Genomic DNA, 11,777 nt, shown 5'->3' with positions numbered 1-11,777 from the left:
GAGGAGAAACAATAATGTACAGTATGTGGAAAATAATGTGTTTTTTTTACTTTAAACCGCATAAACACATTTCATTACACCAAATACACAAAATAATGTTCTTTTTAGCAGCATCATATGACCCCTTTAAATCCTTCTGCAGCTTGTGCATTCTAAATATGCATTTTTGTTGTAGCTGCGCCACCTGGTGTAGGAATGAGAACATGGCGCCCCCATTTTGGTTTATGGTTAAAGACATTGACTGTAAAAGAATAGTTCGCCCAAAAATGAACATTTGCTAAAATGTACTCACCTTCAGTTCATCCAAAATGTAGATGAGTTTGTTTCTTCATGGGAACAGATTTTAAGAAATTCAGCGTCACTTGCTCACCGGTGGATCCTCTGCAGTGAATGGGTGATAAAAGCATCGCAATGATCCAAAAGTAATCCACACAACTCCAGTCCACCAATTAAGATCTTGTGAGGTGGAGAAAGCAATATTATGTATAGACAGAGCGTTGGTTCTCAAACACGTTCATGAAGCCCCCCAACACTGCACATTTTAATGTCACCTTTAGCTGACATACCTATTTCAGGTCTTGGAGTCTCTACTAATGAGCCGATGAGTTTAAGCAGGTTTGTTTGATTAAGGAGACACGCGTCCATTCACTGCATGGATCCATTGGTGAGCAAGTGATCTCATCTACATAATTTCAGCACATTTTCATTTTTGGGTGAAAGATTCCTTTATCTTTTCATTGCACCAAAATAATAAGAATTGTGGTTAGTATAACAATAAATAAAAACATGCTGAGGAGCATAATCAATTATCAAATACTTTTAATTCAGCATTATTTCAATTAAATATTTATGATACACACAAATGTAGCAAACTTGGATTAGCAGGCAGAATTATTGAGAATCATTTGTGACACAGAAATTATGTAAAATAAAATTCACTCTTCAATGTCTTGAATGGTATCATTTCAGTACTCAGCTTTTATATTCTAGCATATTTAAAAAATAAATTGTTAGCTCTGATAAATTAAGAGTATCAATGAGGGACCCAAAGCCCGTTGAAATTAAAGTGGTAATTAATACAAATTATAGATTTACAAATATGCTACAAAATCGCACTTTATGACTCAAAGACATTCCAAAATGTCTTATCACGCAAGATTGTTAAATAAGACAAACAAACAAACCTGTGCTAAAGGCACTTAAAGTAACAAGTTGTACACTCAGAAAATGAGACAAAACACATTTGAATATGTTCTAGTGTTCGTGAGTGTAACAGCTGATGTTTATTTCTCAACTGTAAACGGCGTTAGAACTAGTGTGAGTGCTAAAGCTAAAGGATCTCAATGATCCCTGTTTGGTTTACCAACAATCATAATATAGGCAACCTAAAGAATACAGGAATCTGATCCAGGGCTTTGAAACGATGGCGTAGGAATGTGATCCAAAGAGATTATTTTAAAGTTTAAACAAGGCATGTAATTCTGAGAGACTCTTCAATTATGTTCATTATTCAGAGCAAGACCAGTGTTTAAGATGTTTTAACTCTGCAATGACAAAAATTATGAAATTAGGAGGTTTTTCTGGCATGGAGTATGCATTTTTTGCTAACACATAAGGAGTGTTTCAACAGCATGAGCCGTTCGCCCGTGGCTTCCTACGCAGGTCAACAGTGTCTGTGGGCAGCAGGTGTTCTGCGCGATCTTCAGATGACAGCACACATCTAACTGCTTCCTCAAATGCAGCTGAGACATTAGTGGCATCCTTTGCGCTTGTTTCGAAGTATGGATATCCACCATTCTCTTGACACCACCTTTGAGCTTCTTCCATTGACACCTGACGCTCCGCCACATCTACTTTGTTCCCTAGAACAACAAACGAAAATTTCTCTGGGTCCCTGACATCTGCGTAGTATGCAAACTCTTTCTTCCAGTTGTTGAGGTTCAAGAAACTTTGATTATCCTCCACACTAAACGTAAGCAGACAGCAGTCGGAACCACGGTAAAAGGGTGTTCGGAGACTTCTGAACCTCTCCTGGCCTGCTGTGTCCCAGATCTGTAGAGTGACCGTGTGACCATCCACCTCCAGCTCTTTGTTTAGGAACTCTACACCGATTGTGTGGAACAGATGGGAATCAAACTTGTTGGAGACATAACGGTTCATGAGGGAGGACTTTCCCACACCACCATCCCCCAGCAGAATCACCTTTAACAAAGACGACTTGGTGGTCATGATCAAGAACTTTCATAGGTTACCTCACCCATAAACCTGAAATAAAAATCAGAATCATCAAGTTTTGAAAGGCCAGTCTTCTCACTTTGAAGTGAACTAAATGTAGGCCTATAGAAAAGCGTTAAGTAGGACTTTTGTGGAAGGTGAGGAAACCTGTTATGTGTACAGGCTGCCTGGTTCTAGAAAACATGCCTCATGGTGATTTTCAGAGTAACCTACTAGCCTAAATAGCCTACTTTTTAATGCCAGTGTGACATTAAGTCAGCTGGCTCAGGTCAATGTTAATGGTATCTTTAGAATAAAGTTTTGTCCCCAGACATTGTTCTTCACAGAAATAGTCATATGGAGATTACTATTAACAGGAGTCCATTCATTGGAGCCCCGGAAGCGCTGATCATGTGAGACACGTCTTCATGGATTGTCCTGTCCTCATAACTTAGTATATGAACATAATAAAACTCACAATGTAAGGAATCACTGTAATCAAAGTTGGCCTTATTACATCCCTATAACTGTTTTTTCAATTCAGAATAACATGAGACTGACAACGAACGAGTCTAAACATGTTGAAAAACTATAGGCTAGAAGATAACAGATTTACGATGTAAAGCTAGACGAAATGTAAGGCTGGGCTGCTATTTTATAGCAAACATTAAACAACCAGACAGCGTTCATGCCTTTACAGCAGAAAACATCTTGGAATACGACGTAGGTTGAAGTCAAGCCCATTTTTACTCGATTGCGAAGTTAATCAATGACAAGCTGAAGAACTATTACAATGCGACTGTTTTCTCAAAATTAAGCAAATCGTAAAAAGTAATGTAACGTTGTGGCAAGGCATCACTTCAGTGTAGGAGAAAAAGAAAGTGGCGGCATTCCATTCAATCGCATGATCAAACCGGCAGATCTGAGACGCTCTTAACAGCGCCATCATTGCTTTAAAGGTCCTAGCAATTTCTACACATTGTATAATGTACATTTAAAACATGTGTTGCGCAAGAAACATACCGTTAGTGTAAGAATAATATATTACCGTTGAGAATTCAGCAACGAGTGTTGAAGCGCTGTGCTAGCAGCGCCATTCCGTAGAGTACAACCAGCATCTCCAGTGTATGGAGCGGCTCCAAGACATGGCGCCCTGGGCTGGCCAAACAAGCTACTGAAGCTCATGTGACCCACTACTCATTTATAAGACATGTAACATGAAATCAGTTAATAAAACAACACTGAAATGAATGAAGTTAGTTTCATAACTGAGGTCAACCTGATACAGAAAACCATGGCTGAAAGGTTAACTGTAAATTAAATATATTCTCTTTTAAGTGCCTTTCCCCTTAATATTTGTTTGGCATATGATATTAATTATTAACCGTCTCTGATTGACGACAGCGTTATCAGCGAGTCACTAACCAAATGTTGTACCTGCTAGTTGCACAAATTCCCTCGTGTAGGCTACACAACATTATATCAACATGTCATTACACCATAAAGCTTAGAGCTGGTTAGAACTTGTGCAAGAGAATGTAATCTTAGAGATAATGTTTGCCTCAGCATGGAATATCTAAAACATGGAATGTTGCAACGAACAGCTATACAAATACCATAGTAATATAACAGTTTAGTGTTTTTTGTATAACTTTAGTGAAAGCACTAAATCTAACATAAGGTTCAAGATGAGGTTAAACGTAATTATTCTAAACATATCAAGAGTTAATTCTGGCTAATAACAATATGGCCTGTATAAAATATATTTTTGGCCTGTATAAAATATAACGTTCCATATTGAAGACATGTCTTTTTCATTACAAACGTGTTCATGCTCCACATTGTTGAGTGAGATATCTGAGTGCATAAAATACATTCCTTGGACTGAGGCATCCAAAGAAATCAGCCTTGGACCCTATCTTGGGCAGATTACCAGGTCACATGCTCTCTTTTGCATGTGGCACACTTTCTGTCACATGTTTGCTGAGCCTAGACACAAGAACACATTTGGCTTATGCTGCATGGGTTGTGCTTCCCCTTTTTTGGGTGATCTGAAAGTAACTTTACTGGTTCTCATACATTCATTTACTGTCGCCAAAACCATAAATAGAGTAGCAAAGATCAAACTCATGATCTCTGAAAGAGATTACAGAGGAAGTGGATTTAGAAATGACCATACAATAGTTATATCATAGTACGAGTCACAGTTTAAGTAACCTTTATTAAGAGATGGAGTAAAGAGAAATTATTTAACAAATGATGATGTATAAAGTTGGTGAAAGTGACAAATGTTTAATAAATATATTATTGCACCATATATTCATGCAAAGTTTTTTTCATAATATGAATATACTATTATATGAAATTTGTAAAGGCATATAATCTGAATTACCAGTCAACTCAGTCAAAAGTCAAAACCAATGGATTAAATAAATTAAATTGCTTTTACCTTGATGCAACTCACAACTACTTAAAAGCAAAATTTATAAATGTATGAAACCTACATTTTCTAACAAGACAACATCATAAATATCTAGAATTATAAAAACCTTGACTTTCAGATGAAAAAGGTTATACTTTTTAATGCGATGGTTCATTTATAGGTGTGCATATTCAATTTAATCAACAATAATTCAGTCCCAAATGTGTGTTTGTAAGATATGGTAAAGAGGCTAAATAGATTTTACAAAAGTATTTTTGAAAATCTATCTCATAGATTACAACGAAATCTGCATAACATCACATGTAATGCCTGAGTTTACACCCGGGTCAAAATTAACCTGAAAGCAAAAGGTAGAACATATTTAATGGTTATATCTCTTTAAAATAATTTAAGTGATTTGATAGCCCTTGTGCATTTGCAACGTGTGGTTCCTGTACTTGAAAACTATGCATTTTAAAATGTTGCGTTTAGGAATGTATCTCCTCTGGGTCAAAACATTTAAAAACTTTGCATTTTAAGTATGTATCTCCTCTGGGTCAATAACTTTCTTGCGGCCTTCAGTTTGGTGCAGTGAACCCTCACAATGCATTTGGGTCGAATGCATTGTGAGGGTTCACTGCATCAAACTGAAGGCCACAAGAAAGTTATTCTGACTAAAAAATCTTTGCTTGGTTTAACTGTGCACAAAACGGACAATTAGTACTGAAAAATATTACTATTCATCTTTATTACAGTTATAAATACATACACACTTGCTCAAAGGCAAACCCAGCTGCTGTGGTACCACTGCTCTCCACAATTAGCACACGTCATGAAAGTCATTGAATCATCATCTGCACTGCCACTCCGTACCCAGGATGGCAAGAAGAGCGTCCCTCGTGAGATCTGCGTCACCCTGCAGTCCAAACCCTTACAGCGCCTGCAGCAAACTTTATTGGTGGGTGTCCCTTCCACTGCCTCTGGTAACTGATGCTCACTGATGCCCATAGTGGTGTAACCTTCCCTGAGCTGTCGAAGTTCCTCCCCTGCCATTTCCTCCACTGACATCCGGGCGAATGCATCTGGAGTCAGGTGTCCTGATATAAGGCCCTGGCACAGGTGAGGGTTCTTTGGGTTTTTTAGGTTGGCCACCTTGCTCCTGATGCAGGACTTGTACTTAATCTGGTTTCGTCCGTGAAGAGCATGAACGTGTGTTTCAATGTCCTCAGCAAGGGCTTTGTGTTTGTCCATAACATCTGAATCTATTTGCTGATTTAAAGTAAGAGCCTGGAGAATCAGATGGACACATTTGGATCTCAACGCCATGGAGTCAGAGGAAGCGCTGGGCTGATTGGTGTTATGAGGAACTGAAGTATCAGATCTGCTGTGTGATGCTGCAGCTAGAGTGAAGCTCTCTTCCTCACAATGTAGCTGAACAGATTCTGCAGCATCTTTTGCTGGACAGGGCTTTTCAGGAGACAGCTTATTTAAGCATGCATCACATTTGTCCTGGTTTACATCCTTTGTTATATCATGTTGTTCTGTGATGCATGTAAATGCTTGATTCTTATTCCCCTTTTCATTTAAGTGGGACACCTCAACATTAGGCAGGTCATGTGCGTCTAGTTCCTTGTCCTCCCACACGTTTTTGTTATTACTTTTCAGCACAGATGACAACTTGTACAACTTCTTCCATTTTGAAAGCAAGCCCTTTGCTACTGTTCTAGCACTCACAACTGGACAGAACTTAAGTAGTTTATAAAGGACCTTAACAATGTCTGTAGTCTGCAACTGCTCTAACGTGACACATGCGTTGTTCAGGTCTGTCAATAGTGATATAATATCTTCATAGCCGCCATCATTTTGCAGCTTCTCTATTTGTGTAGCATAATGAATTATCTCTTTTGTATTCATGAACTCTTCTACATTAAGCCAACATTTCCGAGAAAAATATATATTCGTTGGCTGCAGCGGCGTTAAGCCGACAAGCAGACATGCGTTTATAAGAAAAAACTGCTGCAAAATATGAATAAAATAAATAATTTATAAATTGCAGACTAACGCATCGCCTTTACGTTCAAACAAAGTCGTCATTCATTGCTAAAACATTCAACAGTACAACCTTTTTTGAAAGAGACAACTCGCAATCCTTCCGCCATGTCTGCATTTGTTTTTGTTTTTGTTTTGTTTTTTACATATTACACGTAGCACCTCCGTCCTATAGAGGGCGCAGTTGCATAAATACGTCTTTAAAATGCAAGCATGAAAAACTTTCAGTGAACCCTTTTCAGATTGCCAAAGCGATTACATAGATGTTACGCTTGTAAAAGTGTACTTAATAAGTATATGCAAGATATATATATATATATATATATATATATATATATAAAAGTACTTTCTGTGATATGGAAGAGACAATTGTACATCTTTTTTGTGAATGTAATTGTGTTAAAAAAAATGTTGGAATGAGTTATGTAGGCCTGCCTATCTCAGAAAAAAGCAAATATCAGAATATGTATTAACACTTGTGATATTATTTTCATTATTAAACATTATTAATGTTTAACCTTGTATAATGTCCCCCCTGGCTCATGTTATATTATTTATTTTTTAGTAGCCTATATTTATTTATTTTACTTTATTCCTTGTATTATTCTTGAGATATTTTGCCCTGTAGTGTTCTTGATATTGTATAGTTATGTACTTGTTATAAAAAAGTATTTTGGCATTAAAAAAAAAAAAAAGATTGCCAAAGCATGCTTCCATTAACTTTATTAACGTTATTAGCATAGTGTTTACGTTTTTTGTATTTTCATTAAAATCATAATTTACATCTATAACATTACTTTGTGTTATGTACATTGTTATTAAATAACAAAAGTAATTAAAAATAGCCTAAACACTTCTGTTAACTGTCCAGGGTTTTATGGATTTGTCTCACATTTAAGTAAGATTTACTTGTTGTTGTTGTTTTATTTTTTCTTCCCTTTTGGAAAGTTGCTGAAGCGATGGTTTGTTGTTTCTTTTGTTTGTTTGCTAGTGGAGCAAATGGAAAACAAGAATTGGCCGTTATAGGAATCAATGAAATGCAGACATCGCTTGCAGTAGCCATAGTCTTGCAGATGATAGTAGGCTTTGATGCTGGTTAAAAAAGAAATTATTAAAAAATACACACACACACACACACACACGCATACATAAATAAATATATAGCTAATAAATTAATATAATAATATATAAATATATAGCTACATAGGCTATTTGCATGAAAGGTATGTATGCTTTTTCTTTCCACAAACGGACACAGGTGCACTATTTTTCATTTTGAAATAAAAAGTAATGAAAACTCTCACAGGGGGTTTTGTTATATCCGGAATGGCTCATTGTATGAGTGCTCACATAATAGAACAGCACGGTCTTTTGGTTCATAGGCACATTTTTGTTCTTCGTGACAACAGGCGTAATCTGAGAGTACAACTCGTTAAAAAGAATTTTAAGTCTTTCAAACTTGTTTTCTTTGTTACTTCCCACTCAATGTTCCTATCTGTTTAGACTTTTGGGTGGAGCTGCACCAACTCCCATGTATTCCAGTTCTCCCAATACAGTTTGTTTTTTTTCTCCTGGGGTTACTTAAAAGGACAAAATTGGGTATCATTGTTGTTGGTAATTATTTGCTTACTCTCAACTTTGAGAGAGAATGGAAATTTACAGAGCTTTGTGCTGCTATTTAGTTCACATACCACAAGAGGGGGATCCAACCTTAGTTTTTATGCATGGTTCTGCGTTCAGACCCTTGAGGAAATAAAACAAATACTGTCATTTCCTGCTTGCTCTCATGTGGTATTCAAGGCAGAGGTTGGTTTACGGGCTCTGATCTACGACCAGATGTCTACAAACTAAATTCTACTCAGACATCAACAAAGCTGTTGCACATTCCACTACAAAGAGTAGCATGCATCGACACGCCTGCACTTGCAGAAGGACATATTGTCATACAGCTGCACTGCAAAATGTGGTAACCTGCAATTATTACTTTAAAGAGATATTTCCACATCATTTAATACATATAAAGTAATTTTAGTGACATAAATAAATGTGTTTAGATTGATTCGACAATATTAAATAATATTGTTGACTTCAATAAAACAGTTCATTTTAGATGTTACCATTTTTGTCAGTGTATGGAACTGCATGACCTTTTCCCTTGAGTAACATTCTGCAGCCTGTTCAGATAACATTTATTTCCTGTAGATTATTTTAACACTACTTTCATTTCCTCCTGGTTCCAGCTCTGGGTCTTCGATATACATTTCAGGATTATATTTAAACGCATTAGCTACAAGTATTATGAGAAATGTAAGACACTGCTGTTTGTTATTTATTCTGTTACAGCATATTGTGCACTGGCTACTTGCACTACTTGGATTCTTACATTTTCAGTGTGTTAATTCCACTGTATTGTAAACGCCATCCATTCTATAACATATATTCTACATTGTCCTGTCATCGTCATTCTAAATATGATGCCATAAAACCTTCAACTGGTATTTTTTGGATTGCACAGATTATGTGCTTTTCGTGGCTTCATCCAAAGATTATTGGGTTTCCGATTGACTGTAAGAGTGTGCTTACACATCTATGTGGTGGGAAAATGATGTGGACTTTAACCTTATTAAGTCAGATAAGACAGTCTAACTAGTTTATCCTGTGGTTAGCCCTAGATTCTGTCCCAGATTAAGACCAGGGTAAATCCATTGTTGTTGATGATGATGGTAATAAGCATGAGAACAGCAATAGGCCTACACACTTTAACCAATAGAATCACAATCTCACTGATTGCAATGTCATCTCTGACAATCCACAGCCTTTTTTCCTAATATAATAAAGAGATAATTCTTCATTCTTCATTAACCCACATAAAGTAGTTTTGTTGTCATAAATTAACATATTAAGGTTGATTGAGTGATAATAAATAATATTTTTTACTTATTTAGATGTTATTGTTTCTTTCGCGGTAGGTAAACAATGATATTAAAGGGATAGTTTATACAAAAATTGTATTTCTATTATCATTTACTCATCGTCATTCCAAACCACATTTGTTTTCCCAAACAGTGGAAGTCAGTGATCACCAAACTGTTTGGCTATACCAAAATCCTTCAAAATATACTTTTTGTTCCACAAAATATCTTCTTTTGTTATTTCACTGTGTCCTTTATACATATTACATGTAATTACTCTAGTAGTAATAGCGTAATTACAAGCAACTAACCTTAAACCAAACTCTAACCCTAATTAGTGCTTATTTGTGTAATTACACTGTAAAAAGAATACCTTAAAATAAAGAGTAACCAAATAAAGAAAGTCATACAGGTTTGGAATGATGTGAGGGTGAGTAAATTATGACAGCATTTTTATTTTTGTGTGAACTATCCCTTTAAATGAGAGCACGATATTGTCAGGCGGACCACGATGAGGTTTAAGTCTTCAGAGGCAGATGCAGTGAGACAGGCTTCTACAGGCAGACGAGATGAGATGAGATGAGGATAGACTCTCGCAGGCAGATACTGAGTGAGACGGGAGGAGGGGGAGAGCTGAAGCCCTGCTGCTGTGAGTGTGACCTTGAGTGAAAGAAAAAAAGAGAGAGAAATTGCTGAAAGTTACTCAACACATTGCTCAGGCTTTGGGCCCAGTTAATGACAATGAATATTGCTGTAGGCTACTATTAGCTTGAGATCTGGAGTTGTATGGTTTATAATGTCAGTTCCTCCCTCTGTAGAGGTCCCAAATTATTCTCCATGCTTGTATCTGTACTGTTTATCTTGCGGAAAAACGAAACATCTGCCAAAAACATAAACACTCGCTTCCACACGAACATTCAGTCTAAACCCATACCAAGGAATTACCCTGTTTGTTTTGACTAGACAAAGTCTTGTTTAGGTTTGAGATGATAGGGAATTGAGCAATCATGAAATTTGGTGCAAATATTTGATAAAAACCCACTGCTGTTGTCATTATTTAGCATGTTATCCATTATTTCTCTTTTAAGAGTGTTAAAAGTATTTTTTATTTTTATTTTGTCAGAGATCTTACATCTAAAATCTTCATATTTTTAAGTAGGTTCTGTAATCTGTAGGTTTTCACACCTTTATTACACATTGTGTAAGTGCTTCATTTATTTATGAGGTTATTTATATAATGTAAAATAATCATTGGTTAGGTGTGTATTAGGTACATAAACACATACATCGTCATGTCAACATTTAATCTGTGCAGACTAACTACAAACAGTCCTGAGCATATACAACAATAAAATTACTACACACACACACACACACACACGCATCCACCCAAAACAGTCTTCCAGTTCCACTAACAAATAATTACAAAACAGGAATGTTTCTAGAACTGGGTTAATTACACTGGTAATAAAACACTGAGCAAAGTTCAGAAAAGGAGGTTGTATTTGAGCTCTGGGTCAGAATATTTTTTTTATTACCGTATTGGCCCGAATATAAGACAACCCTGATTATAAGACGACCCCCCTTTTTCCAGATGTACCTTTTGGAAAAAAGCTTTTTAAAAAACAAATTTTTTTTTCTCAGTAAAACACATTTTGTCTTCAATTATTATCATATTGCATATTTGTCCTATTTTAATTTTTGTTTTGAAAGTATGGTAAAAACTGGTAAAATGTACCAACAATCACATTTAAAAAATATACACTTTTTGATATACCATAAAAAAAATAAAATAAAAAACAGGTAGCCCATCTGAATTAGGACATTTAGGCTATCCATCTAATAGTAGCCTACCAAAATCTTATGAACAGTAGAAGTTAAATCTTACTGTAATCTTCAAATCTGGGTACTGTCTTACGTTTTAAAATCACAAAGGGAGTTTGGTCCCATCAGGCTAACAGGACAGTCACGACTCATGCAGCTGTAAGGTTTTCTGCTTCTTTTGTTTTTACTCACGATCTTTACAACACGCATTACATTACGTATTTCATGGCACACGCGTTTTATGCGTATTTGGCGCCACCTAGTGTTGTGGGTGTATTATTGACATGTCAAAGTCTAGACCCTGAATATAAGACGACCACGGTTTTTCAGATGTATTTCCAAGAAAAAAACATAGT

The 11,777-nt window shown here is 36.2% G+C and overlaps 2 protein-coding genes across 3 annotated transcripts; both read right to left on the bottom strand.

Moving 5' to 3' along the window:
- Positions 1–853: 853 nt before the first annotated feature.
- Positions 854–3,401, bottom strand: LOC107739817 (ras-related protein Rab-9A). Of its 2 annotated transcripts, none has more exons than XM_016552024.1 (2): positions 3,238–3,401; positions 854–2,265 (listed from the first exon to the last, which is right to left on the bottom strand). In XM_016552024.1, exon 2 carries the CDS (start codon positions 2,227–2,229, stop codon positions 1,624–1,626), a length of 606 nt encoding a protein of 201 aa, XP_016407510.1. In that variant the 5' UTR covers positions 2,230–2,265; positions 3,238–3,401; the 3' UTR covers positions 854–1,623. The 2 variants fall into 2 exon arrangements, with proteins under 2 accessions (XP_016407510.1, XP_016407509.1); XM_016552023.1 differs by having other exon boundaries at positions 855–2,265; positions 3,263–3,401.
- A 1,994-nt stretch (positions 3,402–5,395) lies between these two features.
- Positions 5,396–6,811, bottom strand: tceanc (transcription elongation factor A N-terminal and central domain containing). The gene has a single exon (XM_016552022.1). It carries the CDS (start codon positions 6,548–6,550, stop codon positions 5,414–5,416), a length of 1,137 nt encoding a protein of 378 aa, XP_016407508.1. The 5' UTR covers positions 6,551–6,811; the 3' UTR covers positions 5,396–5,413.
- Positions 6,812–11,777: the final 4,966 nt, after the last annotated feature.

This window comes from Sinocyclocheilus rhinocerous, unplaced genomic scaffold (genome assembly GCF_001515625.1).
Source record: "Sinocyclocheilus rhinocerous isolate Xijiao unplaced genomic scaffold, SAMN03320098_v1.1 scaffold1306, whole genome shotgun sequence".
In the NCBI taxonomy this organism is placed as follows: domain Eukaryota; kingdom Metazoa; phylum Chordata; class Actinopteri; order Cypriniformes; family Cyprinidae; genus Sinocyclocheilus; species Sinocyclocheilus rhinocerous.
Note: the sequence above shows the minus strand (reverse complement) of the source record. Positions and strands in the feature narration are given on the sequence as shown.